We start from the raw sequence: 27024 nt of genomic DNA, 5'->3' as shown, positions 1-27024 counted from the left end.
CAAACAGGAGGTCATGGGAACCCCCAACTTGAAGCTGGTCTGTCAGAAGTTCCGGAATCCTGAACTTGCAACAGGTGCCGGGGTGCATGGGAAGTCCTGGGGACTGAGCCCCCAGCCTGTGGGATCTGATGCTATCTCCAGGTAGACAGTGTCAGAATTGAATTGGAAGACACCCAGCTGGTGTCTGCCATGCAGTGTGTGTGGAAAGCCTCCCACCTGTTTGCTCACAGAAGTCTCCTGTGCTGACTGTTGTGTGAGTGCTGAGGAAAAATGCAGTTGAGGTGAATTTTTCCCGACATTTCACCCTGTTGTTTTTGTGGCTGTTTTGGTTCTGGTTTTCCTTTTAGCATCGTGACTAATATTCTTTTCATTGAGACGGAGTCTCGCTCTGCTGCCAGGCTGGAGTGTAGTAGCGCGATCTTAGCTCACTGCAACTCTGCCTCCTGTGTTCAAGCGATTCTCCCACCTCAACCTCCCAAGTAGCTGGGACTACAGGCATGTGCCACCACACCCGGCTAATTTTGGTACTTTTAGTAGAGATGGGGTTTCATCATGTTGGCCAGGATGGTCTCGATCTCCTGACCTCGTGATCAGCCCTCCTTGACCTCCCAAGGTGCTGGGATTATAGGCATGAGCCACTGCACCCAGCCCCAACTAATATTCTTAATGTACACCCTGTGGCTTAGGAGTAGGAGAAATCTAGATTCCAATCCCAGGTGTAGTCAAGGCAGGCTTAGACCCCTGTCATTACAGATTCTCCAAGCCAGAAGGGACCAAAGGTCATCTGGTCCACACCTCCCCTGATGGTTCCATATCCCCATCAAGTACCAATGTGTGTAAAGACTGTGAATACGGCTGTATTGAGTGCTCATTTATTCACCAACCATGCATCCAGTGCCCGCTCTGTGCCTGGTGCTGTGCATGTAAAACCACATTCCCTGCCCCCAAGGATACCACAGTCCTCAGGGGAGAGACAAACACGTCAGCAACTACAATACAATGCTGCAGTTGCAGTAACCGGGTATGAATAAGTAGCTATGGAAACAGAGGAGAATCCAATCACACTGCAGGCCAGGAGAGGAGTGTCCAGCATGGATTCTGGAGAAAGTGGTATGCCTCAGCCCTGTGAGATGCTTTATTATAAGAGGCTGTTGCAACCTATGCTTGAATCCCTCCAAAGACAAGGAACTTGCAACCTGCCGAGACCGTGGGCAGCTCCTCAGCCAGGCTCTCCAAACACCACACCCCTTCCACCGCAAGAGGCAGCAGTTTTCATATTCTAGCTTTATTGATGACAAGGGGACCCGGTGACTTGGATGGCAGCCATTGGCAAGATCCTGGAGTCTCCACTATGCCAACTGCACCAGGGAGGCCTCCTTTCTTCTCTCTGCTTCTTCCTTCCATCCCCAGTCAGCCTCAAAGGCTTCATCACAGAATTCTTTGAGTGCTGAGACCCTCCCCCAGCCCTCTCCCCAAGGTCTGAAGGAAGGCCCAGAGGAGTTGGAATAAATGAAACTGCTTAATGGCTTGCGGTGCCATAAAGTTTTTAGAGCTGTATGCTGGAATAATATGGTTCAGGCTGAGATGAATCATCCAGGGCTTTTATCAAAGGAGTCAATAAAGACCTGAAGGAGCTTGCCCCACCTCCACGGAGCGCTCACGTCACAGTGCTGGGCCCAGCGCTCTGGAAGTAGGAACCGGGGGGCCGCGTTTTCCCCCCAACTCCATCTGCTTTCTTCCCCTTGCCTTCCCTTCTGAAATGTATTTGTTTCTATGGAAACTGTGTTGTTACTGATATGGGAGGAGTTTAATGACATTCAGAAGTGCCAAATCAAGTCCATTTATATAATGGTTTGAAATACACATAATGGCCTATGGAATATAGGACACAGTGACAGTTTCAGTAACTGTGTACTGAGTGTGGGATAAATAGAGCAATGGAATAGTCCCCACCTCTGAGTCAAATGCACTAGGAATAACCACTATTCTTAGTACTAAAGAGCAGCACTTCTCAACCATTATTCATGAAAGGATCTCGAAACACGACACCAACCGGCTCTCAGCTCATGGAGGAAGGACCCTAGACCTCAGCTCCTCTGTGCCTGCCAAGGTTTGACCAAACATCAGTGGGGGAAGGTACAGAGCTGAGAGTGTGGCTGTGGATGCTTCCAGATGTGGAAGGGAGCAGGTATTCTATATCGTGGCTCCCAGGGCCCACCCACTTGGTGAGTCCACTGACGTCATTGCCTTGATTGATAGTCACTCCTGTGCTGTTCTTACAGCTTGTTTCTGCTGGATTCAGAGATTCATCAGCACCCACTGTGTACACAGAGATGAATGATACGTGGAGGATGCCCTTATCTTGGTTCAGGTTCCCCTGGAAGCAGACCCTAAGCAGGAGCTTGAGTGTAGTCATTCCTCATGAAGGTGCAGAGGTGCCAGCAGGAGGGCTGGGAATTGACACAGGGAAGGAGGCATCTGGCAAGGGGGGACCCCAAGCCTGCTACCACTGTGGGCAGCCAGAGCCCAGTCCCAGTGAGAAACTCTGAGAAGTGCTATTGAACACCACCTCGGAGCTAGGGCACCCAAGGGGTGGGCTATTTATGTACCAGCTCCTGTGGGGCATCATGGGTGGAAGGTTGCTGGGTGGCAGTGTTGCCTCCCGGCAGGTCTGGCCTACTCTGTGTGAGGGCACAGTGGCCTTTGCAGTTAAAGAGAAAGTCCTCAAAAGAAGGGGTGCAGATGTCGGGAATGGGAGGTTGGCCTGAAGACTCGAGATGGTCAAGTTGGCACTGACAGAGTCGGTGACAGCCTGCAGAGAACTTCAGGTCCAATGGGCAGCTAGGCATATAATAAAATGGCAGAAGGCAAGGCGGTGGCAGAACTAAAGGGAGGTACAGATGACAGGCTCGTGGAGCACCGGAGGCGGAAAGCTATTTGTTCTGACTGAGGCGCTCCAAAATATCAGGAGAAGAGAGACGGAGCTGACACACAAAGACAAGGGCCGAGGGGGCACTTTCTCACACTTGCTCCATCTCATCCTCACCACGCCACAAGGTGGCCAGTGTCATCCTCATTCTCAGGAGGAAGAAACTGAAGCTCAGGCAGATTGACCCATAACCTAAAGGCACACAGTTGTTAGAGTAAACCGGCTGAGCACCAAAGCCCGGCCTTCTTACTTCCACCCTGCTTCGGGAGCTTTATGTCCGGGCAATGAGGATGGAGTGACTTCCCCATCATCATCCAGGGCAGACATGTCTGAGCCCCCATTGTGTGTCCCTGTTGATTTTTCCCCACGTCCAAAGACTGCTGTCCCTGAATCTCCCAATCTCCCACCATGCACTGACCACAGACCTCCACTCGGCCACTCAGGCGGCCCCTCTGATCCTGCCCCAGATATGGGCTGGGCTGACTGTGCCTAATATTGAGTGAATTTTCTGCACTACCCAGAGGGAAAGAGAGGACACAGCCTGAGTGGGGGAGCTTCAGCTCTGGTAGTACCCAGCAGTGGGCCCCCTACCCCGTCCTCGCCCCTGCAGGCTCCTCTCTCAGCTGCGCTCTAAGCCTCACTGCCTCCAAAAACACAGGGGAGGAGGGATCCCACACACACACAGGCGGCATTTCTGTAGCATGTTAACAGGTCTTCCGTCAAATGCAGCCTTCGTGATTAGACACAGTGGGGAGAAGCTACATGAGACCTAACAAAATGAGAATCTCTCCTGCAGAACTTCCCAGAGACGCTAATACACCAAAGACCATGGTGAGCCGCCCAAAGCAGATATGGTTCACAGAGTTCGCAAACTCATCTGACCACAAAACATTTTACCTGTAGCGTGTGTCAGGACTAGTGCTCCCTGGAATCCACTTTGGGAAATACTGTTTTAGAGCCCAGATCCGCCAGTTACTGGTTGTGTGAGCTTTGTCAAACAAGAGTAAATCATACCTGCTTTGTGAGGACCTGCAAAGTATCATGGATGAACACTCTTTATAAACTTATAAAATGATATACAGATTATTTATTTGTGTGAAGCAAACACACTGTGTCCCAGAGAACATTTCACTGGAGGTCAAACAAATAAATAATAATAACATTTTTTAAAAATTAGTTCTGTTCCTGTCTCAGAATATGGCTTTGACCTTGATCTCTCTTGACCTATATTCTCTCATCTGCAAAATGGGCATACTCATGATGCTAGCCCTCTTTCCTCCATGCATTTAGTGTAAGGAGAAAGTATATATTACAATTGTGTGATGCTTTGAAAGAAAAAGTTCAAAGTACCACAAGATACAAGGCATTATTATCAGAGATACAGGTTAATACCCCCAATTTTGTCCCATTTGTGCTGAGAGCAAGACAAAAGGTGTGTTGAGGAGGGGAGGGGTTAGTGGAACAAATAAAAATGACTAATAATCTTCATCCATATTTATGATGTTAGGAGCCTTGTATGAGCATGTCACTGAGGAGAGAAAATGAATATTTTATGAGTGAATGCTGAATGTTGTATTAAGATGAAATGGACAGAAAGTGGCCCGCTTGCCTCTGCCTCCAGGTTGTGCTGGGGTGGTCATCACAGGCTCTGTGCCTAGTCTCCAAGGAGCAAGGCAGCTCATCAGAAGGATGAGCTCAGCCTCCCAGCACAGATTGGGAGCTGTCCAGTGTTGACTGGTGGCAGCAACCTTGCCCTGGGAGGTGGGAGAACTAAGACCCACTCCATCTACCAGCTGGGCAGCCTTGGGCAAGTTACCATAACCTCACTGGGCCTCCATTTCCACACTATAAAATGAGGAGATCAACCCTGAACAATTGTGAGGTCTAAATCCAAGCTCAGCTGTTTGGAAGAGGACTTTGTTATGCACGCAAGTGGGAAGCATTATTATTTATTTATTTATACATTTGGCATTTATTGAACATCTACTATGTGCCAATCACTGCCACAGCCACTTATTTATCATATATCCTGTGTGCCAAACACCACGGTCATCACTTTATACACATCACTTCATTTAATCACCACCAGAATCTTGAGATGTATCTATTATCACTCCCATTTTCCACATAAAGAAATAAAACTTAGGAAAGAGAAATAACTTGCCCAAAGCCACACAGCTAGGAAATGGCAGAGTCCAGGACTGTATGAAGCCAAAATCCTGGGTTCTATGTTAAACAGCCCATTTTTATCCCAGGGACTTCTGCAGAGCCAGTGGGGGCCCTGCCCTGCAACCCTTGACAGCTCTTCCCTGTTCTGCTCATGCTCTATGCTTCCTACCACCAGTGCCCCTCCAGAACCAGGAAAGAAAGCCCTGCCACCTTCTCTCTGGGCCCTGAGGATACCCTCCTTTATTCTCCAACCCTGCTGTCTTCCAAGCCTCTCCCTGAAGGTCTGTTCTCCATAATGCAGTCATCCAGGAGTTCTTTATTTTATTTTTTTAAAATTGAGATGGGGTCTCACCATGTTGTCCAGGCTGATCTCGAACTCCTGGGTTCAAGCAATCTTCCCTCAATCGTCTCCCAAAATGCTGGGATTATAGGTGTGAGCCATCATACCCCACCTGGGGGCTCTAATTTCCATCCCTATTCATCTCTTATGCCAGGCAGGCATCAGGTTGTGTAAAGATTGAACACCTCCCACCCCTAAAAGCAGCAAGGACAGATGGGGCTGTGCAGGGTGAAGCTCAGCCATGTCTCCCCACTCCAGATAGATGTCTCTGGAGGCAAAGACAGCTCCACTTGGTGCCAGCTCGAAGCTCCTGGCTCACTCCCGTCCACCACACAGCACGAGGACACACCATCTCTGCAAATCTCTTCCCTATAGGGCAGTTTCATGTTATCTTGGCTCATTCCTTCTCCTGAGATGAAGAGATTGTTTTAAACCTGCCGCCCCACCAGCTCTGCTCCTGGCTTCCAATGCCATTAAGTTTCATTATAACAAATAAACACCACGATGACATTTATAAGTTACCACCGAGCACAGAAGCACAAATATGAAGCAGATAAACTGCATTTGATCCAAATAATTACTGCAGGCAATATTGGGCTTAGTCTGAGCTGGCAGCCGGGTACCGAGTAATTTATTAGATTGCGTTAAGGCAATGTTGCACGTTGAGTTTTTCATTATTGTGTCTTTTCCCCTCTCCGTGGCCTAAATAGGTTAGAGGAGTTTAGACAGTGCACGGCCAAAGACAGACTCTGCTCAAGCAGATTAAGGCCAGGAATGTCGGCCAAGTGTCCAGGAATGGCTGCTTCCCAAGCAGCACCGGACTTGCAAGAGAAGAAAGGGCTTAGGTGATTATCTTGCTGCTGCCAACCAAGGACAGCTCCCTGCACTCCCCACCCACTGGCCCAGATACAAAAAGCAGCCCCATGGAGGGAGTAAATGACAGGGCCCATTTACCGTCCTGGATGGAGCCCCCAGGACACAAGCCTGGGTTCCTGCTGCAGACTCTCAGCCAAAGACTCTCTATGGAAAGTCCCTTCCATAGCCCCAGGTAGCCCCGGGCAGTCTCACCCCCAGTCCCAGACCTATCATCCTGCAATAAATCAAGGGAAGGAAGCAGTCTACCCGCCAACTCTGCAAAACAAAGCAGAGAGCTGGCTGCAAGCAGCTGCCTCCCTGCCAAACCCAAACTCATAAAGTTTGATTCAAGGGGTTACAATACCTCCCATTCAGAATCCCTCCTGCCCCGTTCTTCCAGCCTTAGTAAATTTACCCAATAAGCAGCAAGGACCTGTAGTTATTGTGCAGTTAAATGGTATTTGCCCCGTAAATTCTGAGCAGAGTACTAACAGTGATATACAGTAACTAATTACAGACATGAATTCTCTCCCCAAGATGCCAAGTGCTACCGAATATTGTTGCGTTTAGGGGAGGGGGTTTGAAGGCTGCTGTCTTCTCTCCAGTGAAGCTATGAGTAACTCTCTTATTAGAGGCACTGTCGCCATCTCCAGGGGCACTCCAGGCTGGAAAATAGAGCTGTCCTGGGGAGCAGACAGGAATGGGACCACGTGCCCATGTGCTGCCCCTGATCCTGTGGCCATGTACTGCCCCCGACCCTGTGCCCCAGCAGAAGGGACTAGCAGGCACCGCCTGGTCCTCCTTGGGTCATCCACAACAAATAAGTGGCTCAGCACCATGGTGGCAGTGGCAAAGGCCCAAGGCTCCAGCAGGGCAACGAATGGAAGTCATTATTGACCCAGCCCAGGGCTGAGCAGAGAGAGCTATGGCCAGGGGTTGGCCTTTGCAAAGGGCTTCTGAATAGGGCCACGGAAGGTTAGGGTTAAAAGTGGTGTAGGACAACTTGTGCCCTGAAGTATTGTTGACAGAGCTGATCTCAGCCCCAAGGGCACCATGGGAGAGGTTTCCCTGGTCTTCAGGTAAGGCAGGGGCTGTCCTATCGGCTTCCCATCAGCTTTAAAGCTGTTTTTGGAGCTCAGCCAGGGGCAGGTAGGGGGCACAGCAGTCAGTCTCTACTTTCAGAAAAGGAAGGCACACAGATCAAACACCGTCTGCTGACCCGCTACTGTTGGGAAAGCAAGAGGCAGTCCTGGACTCAAATGGCTCCAACCCTAGCTCTACCACACCCTGTGACCCTGGATGAGTTACTTAACCTCTCTGAGTGTCTTTGTCCATAAAATGGGGAAGATTCTCTATCTCTCAGGATGGTGGATGTGAGTCGAGGCTACACCTGCTTCTAAGGAGCTCTGTCCTGCTGGAAAAGTGGAAAATCCCCCCTCCCAGGCTGGGTGCCCCGGTGGCCCTCACACTGCCTCTCCCTCCTCTCGAGGGGCTTCCAGAACAAAACCTCTTCTTGACAAATATCTCCACCTCCAACAATCAGGGAGACTGGGGCAGTGATGGCAAGTTAGTTTTGCTTTGTTCTGTTTGGTTGATGCAGATCAGCTGAGGCCTTACAGGGCCCCTGTTTGATGGGTGACAGGAGAGGCAGGGCAGGGCAGAAGAGGGTGGAATTGGGAGGGCACATTCACAGGGGACATCAGGCTTGGAGCCATGATATTCGAGTCTCTACATGGGGGCTGATGACGGGACCTACTCCACAGGGTGCTATGAGGGTGGATTAGGCGTGATAATGAATATGAAATGCTTTGTATGGAGTTAGTTGTGGTTAATATCCCAAACCCACCAGAAGACAGCCCACAATCCCAGGGCAGTGAGAAGAAGAATCACTTTTTTAATTAGTACACATATATAGTCAGTGCTCAATTATCTGTTGGCAAATTGTCCCCATTCTTGGCAAATGCTATCACCAAGTCTGCTTAATGAAGTCCTCTGCTAACATTTCACAGCTTCTTATTTTGCTCTTATTTGCATGAGGTCCAAAGGGAATAAAAGTCCTTTAAAAGCAAAATCTGTTAATATCCCCATCCCCTCCTAGATAAGGTGCAAGCCATAAAGATAGGAGATGGGGAAGGCGGGGGTACACCTGACTCTAGCTTTGGGCCGGTCCCAGAGGTGAAGTTCTCCACCCAGCTCAGTAGGAGGCAGAGAGGGAGCCCCATTCTTGGGCTGAGGTTGTTTTTTAAGCATTAAAAATTCCTAGAACATCAAACATATCCATATTCAAATATGAATATCAAAATGCATTCCAAAGTCGAAAATGAATGTTACTTAGGATTATTCATTATTTTAGATTGTTCATCATTTTAGATTATTCACACCCTTGATCCTCTTCATTAATAAAGATAATTAAGAGTTGATTGTATTCGGTCTCCAAGAGGGTAGAAAACCAGGACATTGCACCAAGATGGCTGCGTCCAGTTGGGAATTACTCCAGCAGCCATGAGAAGACTCCTCCATGAGCACCAGGTCTGAGCTGTGACTCTCCACGCAGGCTCAGTGAGCAAGACCAAGGTGCCTCATGCTTCAGCCATGCAGTGCACACCAGGTGGGCCTGCTTTCACACTGTCAGTGGGACATAGCCACATTGCCCTTTGTAGGACACCTGAAGAGCATCAAAACTGCACAGGGCCTTTGGCATCCTTCAGCATCGCACAAACTCAGTCTCTCCAGTGCTCCCTCAGCTCTGACTCCACCATTTTATACATTGGGGTTCCCTGTGATAAGTTACTGACAAAAAGGGTTGCATGGACTTTAAAAAGGTGTGAAAATGCCTTCACTGTGCAATGGGAACACCAATGCGCGCCCTGAGAGAAAGAGCTGCTTGATCAAGGCTACCCAGTGACCGAGTCAGAACTAGAAATAACCCAGACCCACAAGCCCGTGCTGTGGGCACACAACAGTGCCCTTCAGATGTGGCCCAGAAACTGCTTGCAGAAGGTTGACCCAGAAGCTATTAAAATGCAGATTCCTTGGCCCAGCTCAGACCCACTATCCCAGAATCTCTGAGTTGGAGCCCAGGAAACTACTATTTTTAGCCAGTTCCCCAGGTGATCCTCACGCACGTGGAAGTTTTAGAACCATGTCTGCCTGACAAGGCTACAGCAGCATAAATCATGATTTTGTTTACTTTTTTTAATGTTTAGGATAAAGATCTGACCCCCAAAAGTCCAAGTGTCCTTGAGAGACTTGCTTTGACTTCCTTGCACCTTGGTTTTATTATTTTTAACCTTTGGATGCCCCTGAAATAAGACTTCGGATAAATTAGAACATCAAGCATTAGGGCTGGGAGGAAGGGGCTTAAATCCTGCATTTTACAGATGAGGCATCTGACCCTTGGACAAAAAAAGAGTCAGGCCCAAGGGCACACAGCTAAGAGGTAGCAGAGGCAGCATTAACTGGCACCTTCTGGGCTCTGGAGCTCAGGGCAAGGACAAAGCTTCATGTGTCCATACAGTACCCTGTAGACACGGGAGCAAGAGGTGCTGGGTGTCTTGGAGTCAGCCAATCCATGGCCTGGTCTCCAGACTTTCCCCGTGGTGCCCACGCTGATGCTCCCCAAGAGGGGTTGATGGGCACTATCTCTGCCCATAGCCAAGCCTGCAGTTCCCTCTTGGGCTAATGACATAGTTCCATCCTTGTCCCTTAGTGCCACTCTCTTCCATGCTGCTCCGACACATCCCCAGGTGCTGGCTCAGTGAGAGCATATTCCAATCAGGAGACACAAGAGCCTGAGACTCAGAAAAGACTCAGAAAAGGGACTCCAGGGTCTCATGGCTGGCCAGCAACAGGCTTGAGACCACAGCCAGGGTTTCTGTTTCACGTGCTGTCAAGTGTCTCCCATCTCCACTCCCCCACCACAAACCCACTCTGCTCTGCCCTTCCCAGTCTCATTTAGACCTCCAGGTGACCTCAGGCAGGGATGGATGGGCTCCGTCACGGGCACTGAAGAGCCTGTATTTCCAGCAGCACTTATCGGTGTCTTCTTGGCATCCAGGCCTTGGCTGGATCGATGGAAGAATCCCTCTCCCTGCCACTAATGAGCACAGTGCAGGCTCTGGCAGGGGCCACGAGCCTGATCATCAGTAGGCAAAGGATTTATAGCGACTTTGGACTCACCCTGCCTCGGCCAGCCCAATTGCTCTTCATTAAAGATCCTCACTGTCCAGGACAACCTTGGTGGATTTTGTGTCCTGGGGACAAAGTGTGAGGCGGGGAGAATCACAGGCTGCCCACACTGGCCCAGCCTGGGTGAGGAACGAGCATAGAGGAACATAGTGTCGGACTTTCCACCCCTTCATCCAGCCCTGGGAAGAGTAGTCAGCCTCTTTTTTATAAGTCCAAGTAAAATTCTAGTGCAATTTCTAGAATGTTCATGAGACTAGCAAGCTTCTCCTCATGTGTGTATCAAAATCAAGATACCAATGGCTGCAAATGGCGATGCTGAGATAGAAAGTGTTTCTTTGTCTGTCTCCCAGTAGAAATCTAGGAGAAACAGGCAATAGAGAAAAGACCCTGCTCCCCCCGCCCCACCCCGCGCCTGATTCTTCTGGCTTCTCTGTTTATATTTCCAATTCCAGTCTACAGGGAGCTTAGGCTAGGTGATCTCTTGCCATCTCAATAGGGTTCAAAATCTGTGCAAACCTCAACAAGAGTTAGATGTTTCACCCAAGACAGCTCCTCTCAACTCTCCCAGACTGGAGTAAGCTTGTCCCTCTTAGATAGTCACATCTGTAACTTTCCATTTTGGAGGTGAATTCTCAGGTCAACACCAAGTAAAAGAACACCTGAAAATACTTTTCCTCCTGCCCACCCCATAGGGATTTCTCAGTCCGTGTGAGTTACTCACACCACTTTCCCAGCTCCAGACCCACGGGCTCAGCTACGTCTGGGACAGCACCACCTGAGGGGTCTGGACCCCTCTCCATCAACACATTTATAACTGAACTCACTGCCTCACCCCAAGCCTGCTTCTCCTCCTGAGCAGCAAATGGCTCCTCCATCATCCATTCACCCCGGTCCTGCAAGCCAGGAACTGCAGCCTTTACCCTTCATCATCGCCCCACTGAACTCTAGCCTGGGCAACAGAGTGAGACTCAGTCTCAAAAAAAAAAAAAAAGAAAGAAAGAAAGAGGGGATGGGTGAGGAGCATTCTTCTGGCAATAACTTACATTCATGGCTCAAAAGCTGTGCTCTGAGGGGCTCTTGAACCCGAAGGAGGGGCCTCAAGATCTGTCAGAGGGATGAAAAAAAAAGTGGGTTCCATCCCTCCATCTCCACCTTCATCCACAGCACCTCAACTTTTATCCACCCTAGATATTCAGTTTAAGATCCATTTGGAAAAAAAAAAAACACCCATTGGTTTAAAAGAGAAAAGTAATTTTAGTGACTTAAATATAATGTGCAAAAATTAAAACTAGACTGAAAAGGGAAATTGTCAATTAGAGTACTGTCTCCCATCCCCAAAAATAATAATTTGTAAATCATGTCCTTTGGGTGGATTTGTTTTTTGAGACTATCCTATGTACTCATCTCCCCGAGAAACAGTCTTTCCATAGGAAAGCCAAGTAGATCCAAGCAGACAGAATGGGAGAGCCCTCTAGGAAGGTCTTTTCTTTTCTTTTTTTTTTTTTTAGCCCAAGTCTCACTCTGTCACCCAGGCTGAAGTGCAGTGGGGATCTTGGCTCACTGCAACCTATGGGATTCTGTACCTCCAAGCCTGCTCCAATGGCATTGGGAGATGCTCCTCCTCCTCAAAAGGCCCTCTGCTGCTCGGCTCCATCCCATCAGGCTCCTTTCCTGCAAACCCCAGGTGTTATTCCGGGGATCTCGTGCCTGCTGCCACCCCTGGCTCTGAGACACCCACCAACAGAGCCTGTGGCCACTCAGAGTCCCTCTCCATGGCCTGCTTCAAGTGGGCCCCCCTCCCAGCGCTGCCTTCCTCCAGAGCCCGGTTTCCATGGTGATAGCCCCCTCCTCCCCCTGGGGGCTCCAACCAGTCCACAACTTACTCTGGGCCCTCAGATGCTTCCTGAGCCCCACCTTCCCAGGGGCCCTCACCCAGTACCTCCCGCATCTTCCTCCAGGAGGATGCAAGATGGGGAGAGCCCGGGACCGTTACCCACTGTGGGTGCTTCCTAACCATGGACATCTCAGAGGGCTCAGGCACTGCTCCATTTAAGGTATTCTCATTATAACCCCCTCCACGTCCAGATGACAACCTGATAATTCTCTCTGATAGCACAATCTTTGGCAGTTACTGCAGCTGCCTTGACTCTGTCCTTCTTGCAAGAAAGACTTCAAGATAAAAGGATGAGCTGTGAAATCATCATTAGAGTACAGAGAAAGGAGCCTAGAGAAGGAGTCCTTTCTGCCCACCCCCTCCCGCTTCATGCTTCCCCCCACCCTCCTCCCCTGCTTCCTCCTCTTCCTCCCCCTCTCCTTTTCTCTCCCACTTCCTCACTTCACTCCTCCACTCTCTCTCCAGTCCCTCCATCCTCTCCCCTTCTCCTCTCTCATCTCTTCCCTCGTTTTCTATCCTGTTTGGGTGCCAGAAACAGTCTAATTACAACAGAGAACTTGAAGAGACAGAGAGGGAAAAAAAAAACCCTACCATATATAGCTGATTAAAATGTCCTATGAAATCCAATTTGTAAAGCTCAAATCAGAATAAAAAGTGTTACTCCCACAATTCAAGGCCAATTTGATTTTTAATGAGACTCCTCAGAGACCCTGCCAAGATCTCGTCAGGTCCTGAACTCAGCCACCTTCCTGCCTGCCTTCATCTCTCTGCTGTGAATCTGTACCCCTCCTTCTGGGTAGCCTCCACCCCAAGCTCTGCTGCTATCCCAGCTCCCCGGGTTAATATACACCAAGTGTCCCCCTCTTGGGGTCCTCTGTTGCTGAGAGCTCAGTCCTAGGTGTGACCCAAGCCTGGAGCTTTTTGTCCCCAAAATGGGCAGCAGCCAGTCTCCAGGACCTCTGTGGCTGCCCCTGACTTTCCCAGGTTGGGGAGGAGAGGCCACAGCAGCAGCAGCTGACACGCCAGGTCCAGTTCTGTCTCAGTTAGGCCTGGATCTGTAAAGCAGGGGGTGGGAAAAATGGTGGGCTTGGAATGCAGATGGACCCCTGCACAAACCCTAGCTCTACCACTCACTGGCTGCGTGACCTTGGGCAGGTTACTGTGCCTCTCTGATCCTGGTTTCTTTGTTGTAAAATGGGGCTATTTCTGCCCTGAAGTATAACTAAATGGATTACAGGAGAAGAGGTTGTATGAAGCACTGCTCATCCTGAGGGTCAGATGCTCAGTGAATGTCAATGTCCCGTTGTCCATTCAACTGTGGTCTCCCAGGAGACACAGATCATGTTGCCCCTCCTCATCAGCAACTCCCTGCAGGACCAGGCTTGGGGACCTGCACATAGCATAGCTTAGTAGAGGAGAGCATGGTCTTCAGAGCCAGAAAGACTTGGATTCACAGCACCCCCCGCCCTAACTCTCGCTGGACAGTTCTCTGGGCAGTTTAGTTAATCCTGAGCCTCCGTTTCCCACGGCCCTGTAAAATGGGGTTAACAGTGTTGCCACGGTGATAACTAGAGTCAGGGCATGCGCAATACTTGGTGAGTAATTCACAAGCACAGCTCCCGTTACTATTGTTCACCTCCCTGTGCCTCATTTCCCCATCTGGAAAATGGGGATAAAAATAGTGCCTACTATTTTTAGGTTGTTATGAGGATGAGAATATTAACGAACTGATATTTTAAAATCTCAAAACAGAGTGTGGCATCTTGTAAGCATTGTGAGTGGGTTTGCTTAATAAAATACTGTCAATTGACTTGCTTCGATGGTTCTGTGCCATCTCATTTTGAGGTCACATGGGGTCCACAATGATTTTTTCCCAAGTGATTGTGAGGCTGGAGTAAGGTCTGCTGCAGAAAAGAAAAGGACAGGGAGGACATGGTGAGACAGGACTGCCTGCTCCCTCTAGTACGCCTCCTGCCACACTGCACCACCACCCACCCCTCTGAACTTGGCCCTCAGCCCACCCCAGGAGCCACTGAAACAGCAAAATGATTTCCTGAATTCTCAGGTTTAACCAAAGGCACACCTCTTTCCATCACCCCCCTTCTTAACACGCAGCCACCACAGAACGCTTCTTACTGGAGGTCTCTGTCCTGTTTCTGCCCCGGTGTGGAAGCTCGTGCCCAGCATGTGGCATTAAGTAGGAGCTCACCAATGCACGGGAAGTGGCATGTCCCAAAGGTGGAGGGAGATGGCCCATGGGGAGCTGGGGTGTGGCTAGACCAGTCCGTGTGTTAGGGACTGGCGGGTGGAGGGGCTGGAGTTGGGAGCCAGCCCCACACAGGAAGGAATAGAGCTGGGGCTGAGACCAATTGGGAAACTCTACCGGACCCACAGCAAGAAGCCACGTACTTCGGGAGTCTCAGTCTCCTGGGCCAGCCTGCTCTGCTTCCATAGCTGGAGGGGAGCCTTCTTGCCCTCGTATGGCAGGTAACTGACTGTTGTGTTTGTCTCCTTTCCAGGGCAAGTCTATTCCTTCAGCCAGCAGCCCCAGGACCAGGTGGTGGTGTCAGGACAGCCAGTGACGCTGCTGTGTGCCATCCCGGAATACGATGGCTTCGTTCTGTGGATCAAGGATGGCTTGGCTCTGGGTGTGGGCAGGGACCTCTCAAGTGAGTACCTCCAGACCTCCCGGGGCAGGTCTGAAGCTGTCACTTCCTTACTCACCCATCCACCCTCCTAGGGAGCACCCAGCTTCACAGATGCCTGGGAATCGAATCTCCAGCTTTCACTGCAACTCCCCAGGCAAGGTCAGGCTAGGCAAGCACTGCCCCCCAGCATCCCTAGACTTTGAGGGCCCCTGGTGTGCATAATGAACCATAAGCAAACCCTCCGCCTCTCGGCAGGTCCTAGCCTAACTCAACATTGCTCTCGAGCATCTACTCCAAAGTCAAAACATGATTCACATAAAGTCCAGTCTTCAGAAATCAAGTGTTCTTGTGTCTTGGCCCGAGATGTAGCCCCCATTTATTAAGGCATGATTGTTAAGGAAATACAAGTCACAACCTGGTTCTTCTAGGCTTCTCACCCATTAAAGGGAACCAAGTAAACTGAAAACTCACCAAGACACCTGGTTGATCTTAGGGGCCATGATGAGATGGGAAGACAAGACAGCAAGTATTAAAAATAAATTTCAAACTATGTTCAGCATGGGCAGGCTGGTGTTCAGCAAAGTTACCCTGGGGCGGGCAGTGAGGGTTCCCGTGGTTGTTGATGGCTGACACATGAACTCACCGGCCAGTGCCGACCACAGATCATTTGTTAACTATTGTGAATAGCAACCCGGTAAGACCAAACAGAAGCTTTTCCAATCCATCGTCTTCCCTGGAGGAAAAAAAAAAGGAATGACTCATCCCCTTGATCACACACCCCTCAGCCATCATTATTCCCTCCTGCGGGTAGGCAGTGGTTGTTTGCTAGGCTTGGCATAAACAGTAAAATTCAGAAGGAGGGACCCTTGGGTGTCATTCCCCTGTGATTTGCGAAAAGTTGAGGGTGGAGGAGGAGAGAAAAATATTATTCAACTGAGAAGTTACTTTGCCTCTCGCATGGTGTACAGCTGTAGGAAAATAAAAATCGAAGTGCACTCAGGAACATGATGGCTGGGAAATTAATATTTTAAAATGTGAGTTATGTCTTGCCAAAAATGTCTATTGAAACATTATAGCAATGGTCAATAGCAGGCACATATTTGAATACTGCAGCCCAGCTGAGCATGGATAAAATACACAAAAGTATCTCCAAAATATACTGTGCTGCCATAAAGTTTAACTGTTACGGGAACCAGCCAATTTCAGAGACTCCGACCGCCTTTACCCCAGAGAAACTGGGGGAATATAACCTTCCCAAACTAGAATAGTTCATGCACTGGATGGCTCCGAGCTGGGAGGAGCGCTGCCGCTAGTTAAGGAGGTTGTCTGGGGTCCTGGTCAGTGGGTGTCTGCCTTCCATCGGGGACTGGGGGCTTGTTGGGTCCGTGGCCAAGAGGAGGCTCAGGTCAGCAGGGAAGGTGCATAGGGTGGTCATCCCAGCACAGATAACTGACCCTCTGGCATCCAGTGCCATTGATGGCTTTCTGGGATCCAGAACCGGGGCCTGCTCAGGGCTGCAAGACAATGGCCTCTGACAAACGGGGCCTGTGTCCTCTCCAGCTTGACTCAGTTGGCCTCTGCAAACAGAGCCAATGACCTCAAACTCCTGATGAAATACTTGCCCTGTATTTTGTCACTTGTCCCAAAAATAGCATCATGGCAATCATGAGAGAGACTTACATGCTCAGTTAACCCTGCTCGCTTGCCTGATGTAGAAGCAGGCATGACAGCCCTCAACTCAATTCAGCAAGGACTTGTAGAGCACTTAACACTGCAAAAGCTCTCCTACAGGGAAACTGAGGCCTGGTGTTATGGGATTTCAGCCTGCTGCACCCCTGCCCTCTCCCACTGTAACTGTGTGGCTCCACTGAATCTACCAGGAATGATACCCTCCCTGAAGACCTAAATGTTTTTCTAGTCACCAAAGCCGGAAAAACCAGTCAAAGAAAATGATTTATAAATGCACTTGTTCATATTGATAGAACATTTTTCTTCTAAGAAGCTCAAATACTTCTCAGACATCATCTCATTAATCTAAGTGATCTGGAGGGAAAAAAGAAGGATTTTCCCCTTTGTTTGTCAGGTAAACAAAGTCATAACCGAGAAAGAAATTGACTCAACTATGTAACCAATCCCAGTGCATGAGGCCTGCCTGTTAATCTCAAAGGGCCCAGATACTGTCCGCTCTCCCTTCTAAAGATGAAGACCTCTTTGGCCACCTGACCTTATGACTTACCTTTGTCTTTGTTTAAATGAGCACTCATAGACCACTTACAGTGTGCCAGATTATCCTATTTAACCTTCACCACAACCTTATGAGGTACTAGTATAGTCCCTATGTAACGGGGACTGGCACATAGTAAGTAGTTTATGAGGCACAAAGAAGTTAAAGTAACTCACCAAAGACAACAGAGCTAGCAATTCGACTGTAGAACCCAGACTCCAAATAATTTTGCCTCCCTTGGGAGTAGCAAGAGGGAGAAATGATACTGTGGAAGGAGCTAGAACTCTCTCAGAATCCATGCTTCTGAGTCTGTGTTTCAAAGATGCTGCCGGTCCTTGGGATAGTATCACAGCTCGCTGCCTAATTAGGCAAATACAAACAAACCCATCACCGATGTTTTCAGCAGCTCATGAGAGCAAAATCCTGCTGCTGATAGCTTGCAAGACAACAAAAACAGAGGCTCCAGCCAAGATGCCTGCAGGAGACCAGGGACTAATCACAGGATAGCAGGATCCAGAGGCTGGGCTGGAGGGGCTGCGGGTGCCCAGCCAGCTACAACAAAAACAGCAGCAGCAGGAAGAGGATTGGACTAGAACTCATTTCCAGCGCCTCTCCTGGCCCTGGCGGGGAGACAGCTTAACTTACCTGGGCTCCTTCTTCCCAGCAGAAGACAGGAAGAGTGGGCAGGAGGAGAGGCAGTGCTCTCAGGGTACAGCTGATGGCCTTGTGAGCTTTTCTGGCCAGGCCTGCACAGCTGGGGAGGACAGGGCCATTTTATTGCATGATGAGGATGGTGACCACGAAGACACACGTCTGAAAGGCCCAGCTGCACAGGAAGCACCCCAGAGCATGCCGGGAAGGCTGGCAGAGGATCATCACAGCTACCTCCCCTGACCAGGAACAAGTCCCCAGCCCACCTCCAGGGAGACCTGCCCCACCTCCAGAAGACCCTTCACTTAGGGTGGTGAGATGGGCCTACAAGCTGATCTAGTCTGATCTTTCACCCTGTGTAGAAATCACCTCTGCAACACCCCTGAGAGGTGATTATCCAAACTCTGCTTGAATACAGCCAGTGATGGGAACCTCACTACCACCTTTAGCAGCCCAGATCCTTGTTGGATACCTCAAATAGTTGAGAATATTCTAAAGTACCTCCCCCATGTTAATTCTGCCTGTTGGTGCCAGAGCTGCCCTTGGGAGCTCAGGAACACATCTAACCCACACCGAGAGACTGTTTGAAACACTTGAGGCGAGCTCTTGCAGGCCTCCCTGCCTGCCTTTGTTTCTGTCTCTCTCGTTTGCTTAAGCCCTCATCTTCTCTTTAAAAGGCCAAATGTGTCCCGTCTCATCCTCCTACAGCACCCGTCTGAGCAGCCTGAGGCTGCCAGAGGGAAGCAGAAGCTGAGGGCAGCCTCTGAGGAGAGAAGGGGACCAGGATAGAGATGAAGGGCTCGGGAAATAGGGGTCCAGTTGTAAATCCACACAGTGAGGGCCTGGGGGCAGGGCAGAGCTCAGTGAGGAGGTGGATGGAAAGGGGACCCTATTGGGAGAAAGTAGGAGGTTTAGGGCCTGAGACCCTGGAAAGAGAGGATCTGTCCAACCTGGCCAGCCACGACTTCAATCGGCATTTATATTCAACCCTACACAGCAGCAGGAAGGCTGATTAATGATTTATATTCTTAAACTTTTATTTATCTACTATTCATTAACCATGGTTCAAGGGCCCCCCAATTCTTAAGTGTCCTGAGTGCTTCATAAGTGCTTCACCAGGCCCTGGGGTTTTTGTGGTGGGACAGGAAGAATGACTAGACAGGGGCCACAGTGGCTCAAAGTGACCCGAGGTTCCCAGACAGTGGGAGGGTGGGCCTAGATTTCTACCTCCTGTCTATCCTGAAACAAAACTTTCTGTAAAGTCACTCTCGATCCTTTTCTAAATATTTCCCTTTTTCCTTCCATCCCTCTCTGAGCAGGAACAAGTCCCCAGCCCACCTCGAGGGAGGCCTGCCCCACCTCCAGAAGCCTTCTCTCTGTGATTCTCAGCCTGGGTCTCTCTGTCACTCTCTCTCTCCTATCTTATCAAAATGCATGTCTTCCTGGTAGACCACAGTGCTGAGCACACCACTTCCCAGAGTAATAGCCCAGCGGTGCCTGTCCACACAGCATTTCTATCTCTTCTCCCTCTTTCCTCTCTAACAGTGGCTCCTCTGATTTTCTTAAACTTGAAATCAACAAGACCCTTACACAGCCGGGTGTGGTGGCTCATGTCTATAATCCCAGAACTTTGGTTGAGGAGGGAGGACTGCCTAAGTCCAGGAATTCAAGATCAACCAGGGTGACATCATGAGATCCCATCTCTACAAAAAATAAAAAATTAGCTGACATAGTGGCACATGCCTGTAGTCCCAGCTACTTGGGAGGCTGAGGTGGGAGGATCACTTGAGCCTGGGAGGTAGAGGCTGCAGTGAACTATAATGCTGCCACTCTACTCCAACCTAAGTGACAGAGCAAGACCCTGTCTCAAAAACAAATAAACAAACAAAATACCCTTACACACACACACACACACACACACACACAGAGCCAACGCCCTGGGAAAGCTCTTACTTTTGTGCTCCTTGCACTGAAATCACCTGTTCTGCCAGACTTATACCAAGGCTCCTCCTTGGGTCCCTCACTCTGTGCCTCTTTGTCATGAGTGTCCCCTCCACCCCGCCCCAGCTCCCTGACCTGCCTGTCGTCTCCACAGGTTACCCACAGTACCTGGTGGTGGGGAACCACCTGTCAGGGGAGCACCACCTGAAGATTCTGCGGGCAGAGCTGCAAGACGACGCAGTGTACGAGTGCCAGGCCATCCAGGCCGCCATCCGCTCCCGCCCCGCCCGCCTCACAGTCCTGGGTAAGAACCATCTGCACACAGGGCAGGGGCACTACGTGAAGCACCAAGGGCTCAGCTCTAAGAGGGTACTTTCTGGTCACACACGGGGAGACTCCCCTCTGGGGATCATCCTAAGTGGCTCCAGCCTCTGCTGCTTCCACAATGTCCATGCCCCACTTCCCAACCAAATGGGACAAGCGAAGACTCCTGCCCCAGGAAAGCAGAAAGCCAGTACCAGAGGACTCAGTCCAACCCCAGCGTGTTTCATGGCACCTTAGGCAGCTAATGAGGGCTCCTACATGCTAATTTGTTCCATCAGAAAGCATGCTCTGCACACGTTATCTAGGCCAGGCTCCGTGCCAGGAAGAATGCGGCACAGGCTGTGGGTCCCTTCTTTCTGAACTGACCCCCACTCTGGTGCTTACAAAGCCCTGTCTGTCCACCTCCCCTGCAGAATCAGCCCAATTCTCCCCATGATTCCAGTGTACATGTGGACACCAATGACCCCTGTGTCTTCTCCCCCCCTCGCTGCTCCCTGGGAATCCTGGCTAACAGGTCCTTCCTAGGAAACTTCATTTCAGGTTCTTATTCCAAATCATACCTTTCCCCTTGGTCTTTCTTCATCTTGTGTTCCCAGGAGCTCAGCGTTCCTGGGACATCCTGCCTGCAGACAGGGGAATGGGCTCGGTGACCTCTTAAACCACCTAGTTCTGATTTAGGGTTCAGTCCTGGAGTCTCCCTCCTCTGACCAAATGTTACTGAGAATCAAGGTTGCTGAGATCTAGGCCTTGCACATAAGTCGTGAGAGCTCACATTTGTCAAGCAGTTCACGGTAGCTCTCCAGGCTCTTTCCTGCACATGACCTCCGAGGTTCCTGACATTACTCGGTGGAACAGGGACTGTTAGCCCAGATGAGAAACTAAGGCCCACAGATGCAAAGGGCTTGGCCCATGGGCTGTTGGCCATGGCTCCCTGCCCCACCTCGCTGTCCCCTTGACCCGTGACTCTGTGCCAGGCACATGTGCAGGAGAGAGGTGGGAAGGCCCGGGCCCATCCCTTAGCAGCTATCGTGCAGGTTAGACAACAGGGTCAGCAGCTGGCATGCTGCCTCCTCGCCTGGCCGCTAAGGAACACGGCTGCTCAGAGATAAAATATTTAAAAGCGTGTCAGGTTATCTTCAGATCTACACGGCCAAAGACACCAGGGAAGATTATTCCAAGCAGTGCAGCAGACAGGCCCCGGAGGACCACTTACCAAGCTCAGAGCTTGGCTTCTTGAGATGCGGGGGAGGAACTCAGGGCCAGCCTCAGAAACTTCCTTCAACCTTTGAGGCTCCTCTGGCCTGAGATGAAAGGAATGAGAAAATAAACCTGTTCCGGGGGGTAAATAAGTTGGGATTCCGTGGCCGGGAAGCGGGCCTTCCGAGGAGCAATCGGGGCATTAAAGGCAGTAGCGCCGTTCCCATTTCTCCCAAGATGGTGACTAAAACGAGAATGAGTCTGCCGTGTGGTGTGGGGGTTGTGGGAGGAGAGGAGGAGGAATTAAGGCCTCATATTTTTTCTGATTTTGAGGATTGCAAAATGCCAGATCCGATTTGCGAAGTTGTAGGTTCTTCATCTTCAGAGATGGCTCAGCCCCTCCATCTTCAAAAGAATCTGCCTCCACCAACTCACACCCCTTCTAGAGGGGCCGGGGGATGCAGGAACCACAGGACCTGAGCTTTGTCCCTCCTCTGACTTCACAGGGACCAAAAACAAACGGAGCCACAACTCGTCCCTAAGGCAGTATTGGCTTCCCCAGTCCTGACGTGACATTACACTTCCTTTCCTCTCTCCTCTAAATTAGGTAGCAGAGTCCAGCGTATCAAAAGTCCAAATTATTTCAAACGTTTTACAGATGAGAGAATGGAAACTCAGAGAGGCAGAGGCACTCACAGAAGGTGACACAGCTTAATTAACCTTCAAAATCACTCCAGATTTTTCAGCTCCGAGCTCTTTGCCCAGTCTCCTGCTCCCAGATGCCAGCAGCAGCATCGCATCTGTCCGGCTGGTGAGGGGCCAGGCTTCTCAGAGCAGGGCCTCAGGATCCAATCGGAACAGACCCAATTTTGTCTTAGGTCATGTCTAAAAGGCATTTGCTCCCCCTTCCTCTCCAGTGGCATGGCCTGACACCGCCCTCTGGGCACAGAGCTGGGTTTGTGTGGGGGAGATGTTTTATTCAGGTCTGAAGATCGGCGGAAGGAGGACAGAGGAAATTTCCAGGGCACTCCAGTAGGGTCCCCTCCGTGAAATTCCTGAGAGCCAGAAAGGGAGCCTGAGCCAGCATCTTGTCCATCAGTCTTTCAGGCAGCTCCACAAAAACCATTCATCCTGAGCGAACTAAAACTCAGTGCTCCCCAGGGCTCTGCCTGCAGTCCTCCCTGCCTCCCTGGGACATTCCCAGGTCCCCACCCCAGCTGGTCTTGTAGGGCTCCACCTGGCTCCTACTGCTCTGCAAGGAGGCCCCCAATGCGGCAGCCGACCCAGCCAGCTGGAAGGGGAGCCCTGGTCTAGGGAAGGTGGATAGATAGAGCGGCTGTTCCCGCAGATGGGTGAGAGGTGTTTCTGCCCCTTGTCCCAGCCGCCTTCCCTACCAAGACCCCATCTGCTTTGCTGTGACATCTCAGCCCAGGAAAATGTCCCAGCCATTTCCCCAAGGGGGGCTGCCTTCCCTGTGTTCCAGGAATGAGAGAGCTTCCTAATTTAGTCTGTATTTGCCTAAGATAGATTTTTAATTAAATAAAGTAAGAGCCTGATTAGAACCTGCGGAAGATTCAAGAGCAGAATCAGATGGTATTCCAGCAAAATTGCAAAGCAAACACTTTGGCTAGAACAGAGGGAGGCCCCCGGGGGTCTTCCAACAAAGTACCAAGTGAGGAGGGCAAACACGAGAGATTATATAGCCAGCAGATGTGCATTGTTAAAATATGCATCTGCCGGCAGCGTGCTCCGATGAAGCCAGAGGGCCAGCTCGCAGAGCCTGCCGGGCCCTGGGGAGGGCATGGGGACTCGGCCTGGCTGCCAGGCCTAGAGTCACAGACACATTAATTAGCGTTGTGTTTCCAGCTCTCAGATGCAATCAGGCAAGGAGCAACTTCAGAGCTGAGCATTTGCTACCTCGGGAGGCAGAGGGAGGGAGCTAGGAAATGAGGAGGGAAGGGTGGGGGAAGGCATTGAGTTTGCAAAGCTGAGAGAGGCAAAGACTGGGGATTTTAGGTCAGGTCAATCATTGGGCAGGCCACGTGCTGTCTGTGGCCCAGCCAGCTGCCAAGGATCATGCCTTGATTCAGTCCAGGTCAAGACAGGCATATTTTCGCCCGCAGAACATCTGGAGAATCACGGCCTCACAGAGATTAGACTTAGAGGCAGTGGTCTTGATCCTACCAGGATCCAGTTGTGTGAAGGTGGCCCTTTTTCTCAACCTGGGTCTCAGTTTCCTCATCTGTAAAATGAGAGGTGGGGATAAATAAGATGATCGCTGAGAACTGTCTCACTCTCAAAAGGCCATGACTTCCACTGAAAGGAGTCCAACATGTTGCACCAACTATTTTAGGAAATTGGGCCATCCCTCCCTGGAACCAAGATTGGCGTGGTGACTGAGGCATAGACGGGAACTGATTCAGGTGGTTTAAACAGCATCCCACTTTGAGGCTGGGAGATAGGACCTCTCCAAGTCCTGTTCAGCGCTGGTGTCCTGGCCTTGACTGTGGACTTTAACTCCAGTCCTCCCTGCAACGGACACCCCCACCCCTGCACCACCCCTCTGTAGCCAGCTTCCACATAGACCCAGCCCTCTCCAAAGACTCAACTTGTCTGAGCATCAAAGGACCCCATGCATTTGTGCAGAGAGAATTGTGATGGAATAGAAAGAACCCTGGGCCAGAAAGTAGAATACGCTCCTGCTGCTCACTAATTGTGTGACCTTGGGCAAAGTCCTTAGGGCTAGAACCGGGCCTCTTTGGCTCAAGCCTCTATAACCAGTACTTAGTACAGAGCAGGGTTTTTGAATGAATGGAGTTCCTGGTTCTTCATCTATAAAATAGAGGGTTAAAAATATCAGTTTCATAGAATTGTTGTAAACATCAAACAGTCTCTCTCTCTCACTCTCTCTCTCTCTCTCTCTCTCTCTCTCTGAATCTCTAACAGTGAAGTGTCATACAATTTTTTTTGGGGGGGATGCGCTCTGTCACCAGGCTGGACTGCAGTGGCACGATCTCAGCTCACCACAACCTCCACCTCCTGGGTTCTCCTGCCTCCGCCTCCGGAGTAGCTGGGATTACAGGCATGTGCCACCACACCTGGGTAATTTTTATATTTTTAGCCTTGTTGCCCAGGCTGGTCTCGAACTCCTGACCTCAAGCGATTCACTTGTCTTGGCCTCCCAATATGCTGGGATTACAAGCATGAGCCACCGCTCCCGTATTTTAAAGTTGTGTATGAACACATATACGTACAGACTGCTCCTTTTTCCACCTGCAGGAACCCCAGGGTTAAAAACTATCTAAACTGTCCCAGGGTCAGGGTTGTAAGGGTAGCATTACACTTGATCTCGTCAACCACCTGGAAACTTGGGAAGCAAGGTGTTGGAAGGTCCAGGGCAGGGAGGAAATGAGTACCAAGGATTTGATCAACAAATGTTTACTCGGCACCTGTTACATGCCAAGCACTGGTCTAGACACGTGGGATTCATCAGGAAATTAAAGAGAAAATCATCCTTGCCCTGGTGGAGTTTGCATTCTAGCCAGGAGTGGGGAGTTGATAAGTGATGCACAGATTAAACAAGCAAATTGCGTTGCTGTGCAGGATGTGAGGTGGTAATAAATGCTACGAAAGGAAAAAGCAGAGCAGGATGGGGGGATCAGAGGTGGGAGGAGGGGCGCTGGTATCAGATTAATTATTAAAAGGGGCATTTTTCCCCATCTCCCTCCTCATTTCCCTCTTCCTCCTGGCCTGTTCTAATATTAACTCTACTGTCTCGTGGCTCCCGTTAGAAATAAAGCTTCCTAAATCAACATGAATTATTTAAAAGGGAGACTAAGTCAATTCAAATAAAGAGGGAATCTTTTTAAATGATGTCAAGTCCCAAATACTGAGAGAGGAAAACAGATAAGGTCCAATCCGTGACGCGTCCTTAACTAGTTCATTTCCAAAACCACAAGCTCCGTTTGCCACAGCTCTACCAGGGGAGCTGCAGGGCCTCCTCGGCCCACCGCACTGGCAGCCTCCCCCTGTTCCCCATCTGGGAATCTTTTGGAGAGACGGGTCCAGAGAAGACTGGTGAATAATTCAGAGTCTGCCAGCAAGGGAGGGCAGAGCTGAAACAGACCCCGAGGCTGATGCCTTCTAAACCATTCTTCCAGAAACTGGTTGCGAGAAACCCATCCATAGTCACCCTGACATAAAAAGGCAAATCAGTAGGGGACAGTCTGAGGGGTTCTTCAGGGGTGAGAAAGTGTCCACACAGATCGAAGCCCAAGCTCCCTGCCAGGGCACACAAGTCCCCCCGAGGCCCGCCCCTGGCCGTGTCTCCAGCCTCAGACCCACCACCAACCTGCTCCTGCACTAACAAGCAGCTGCCATCTCCCTCCACTCACCAAGCCTCTGGGCCTTCGTTCACACTGTGTTTCTTCCTGGAGTGCCCTTCCTACCTACCTGCCTTCCCTGGACTAACTTGTGCTCCGCTTAGACATCTCCTCCTCCAGGAAGCCTTCTCTGGAGCCCACATGGCCTGACTGTCCCCCTTGTGGTACTTTTGCCTTCCTTAGGCACTTTTTTTTGGAGACAGGGTCTGGCTCTGTCACCCAGACTGAAGTGCAGTGGCACAATTACAGCTCACTGCAGCCTCGACCTTCCCGGCTCAAGTGATCCTCCCACCTCAGCCTCCCAAGTAGCTGAGACCACAGGCATGCACCACCCCACACAGCTAAATTTTGTTTTTTGTTTTTGTTTTTGTTTTTTTTTAGAGACAGGGTTTTGCTGTGATGCCCAGGCTGGTCTTGGACTCCTGGACTCAAGCGATCCACCCGTCTCAGCCTCCTAAAGTGCTGAGACTCCAGGTGTGAGCCATTGCTCTCAGCCTCCGTAAGCACCTTGATCACAGGTCTCAACAAGCCATGCTGAGAGTAACTATTTTCATGTCTGTTTCCCCCACTGGGTCTCTTGGGAGCATCTTTGATCCCTCATGCCTAGCACAGCCTAGAATCACATACTGGGCGCTCAGCAAATGTTCCTCATGGCAATTGAAACAGCAAGGCTTGGGAGACGCTGAGGGGGAGTTTACACTGAACCTCACCACAGAGAACAGAGCCTGGCAGATAGTAAGCCCCAAACACGGGTGACAATTGTGTGCTGTATTGTGGTGTGTTGTGTTGTGTTGTGTTGTGTCAGAGAGACGATGTGGTTTTGTGGCTAAGCGCCCAGGCTCCAGAAGCCAGATTGCCTGCACTTGGAACCTAGCTGTGTCACTTTACCAGTGGTGTGGCCTTGAGCAAGTTATTTAACCACTCTGCGCCTATTTCTTTGTGTGTAAAATGAAGGAAATAATCATAACTGCCTTCACAGGGTTGTAGAGAGGATTTAATGAGATAATATATGAGAAGCATGTCTCAGAATAGGGCCTGTTACGCAGCAAGGCATAGCAGCATTGGCTGCTAGTATTATAATTGTTTTCATTATTGCCATTATTGCACAAGGTTATGAGACACCAGCAAGTGACCCCTGCTTCTCGGGGGATCAGACTCTGTGTCCTAGAGAAGCTTTTCCATGCATCAAGCAAGGCAGGAAGACGAGATTCCTGCAGGCCCCTCCCGGCGGCACACCTGGGAAGAGAGGCAGAATTGATTTCCTTATCTGCTTATTAAGCTT

The 27024-nt window shown here is 50.3% G+C and overlaps 1 protein-coding gene across 2 annotated transcripts in view; it reads left to right on the top strand.

Moving 5' to 3' along the window:
• The window catches only part of KIRREL3 (kirre like nephrin family adhesion molecule 3), a 565117-nt gene that overhangs the window by 448346 nt on the left and 89747 nt on the right, over positions 1–27024 (top strand). For both annotated transcript variants that reach the window (XM_012470132.3, XM_012470130.3), the window contains exons 4-5: positions 14895–15044; positions 19994–20143. In XM_012470132.3, coding sequence (XP_012325555.1) covers positions 14895–15044; positions 19994–20143 — 300 coding nt within the window. The remainder of the gene's footprint in view (positions 1–14894; positions 15045–19993; positions 20144–27024) is intronic.

The sequence above is a fragment of the Aotus nancymaae genome, unplaced genomic scaffold (assembly GCF_030222135.1).
Source record: "Aotus nancymaae isolate 86718 unplaced genomic scaffold, 86718_ANA_hifiasm-v0.15.2.pri h1tg000012l, whole genome shotgun sequence".
NCBI classification, from domain to species: Eukaryota; Metazoa; Chordata; class Mammalia; order Primates; family Aotidae; genus Aotus; species Aotus nancymaae.
The sequence above is the reverse complement of the archived record's forward strand: the minus strand, read 5'-3'. Positions and strand labels throughout refer to the sequence as shown.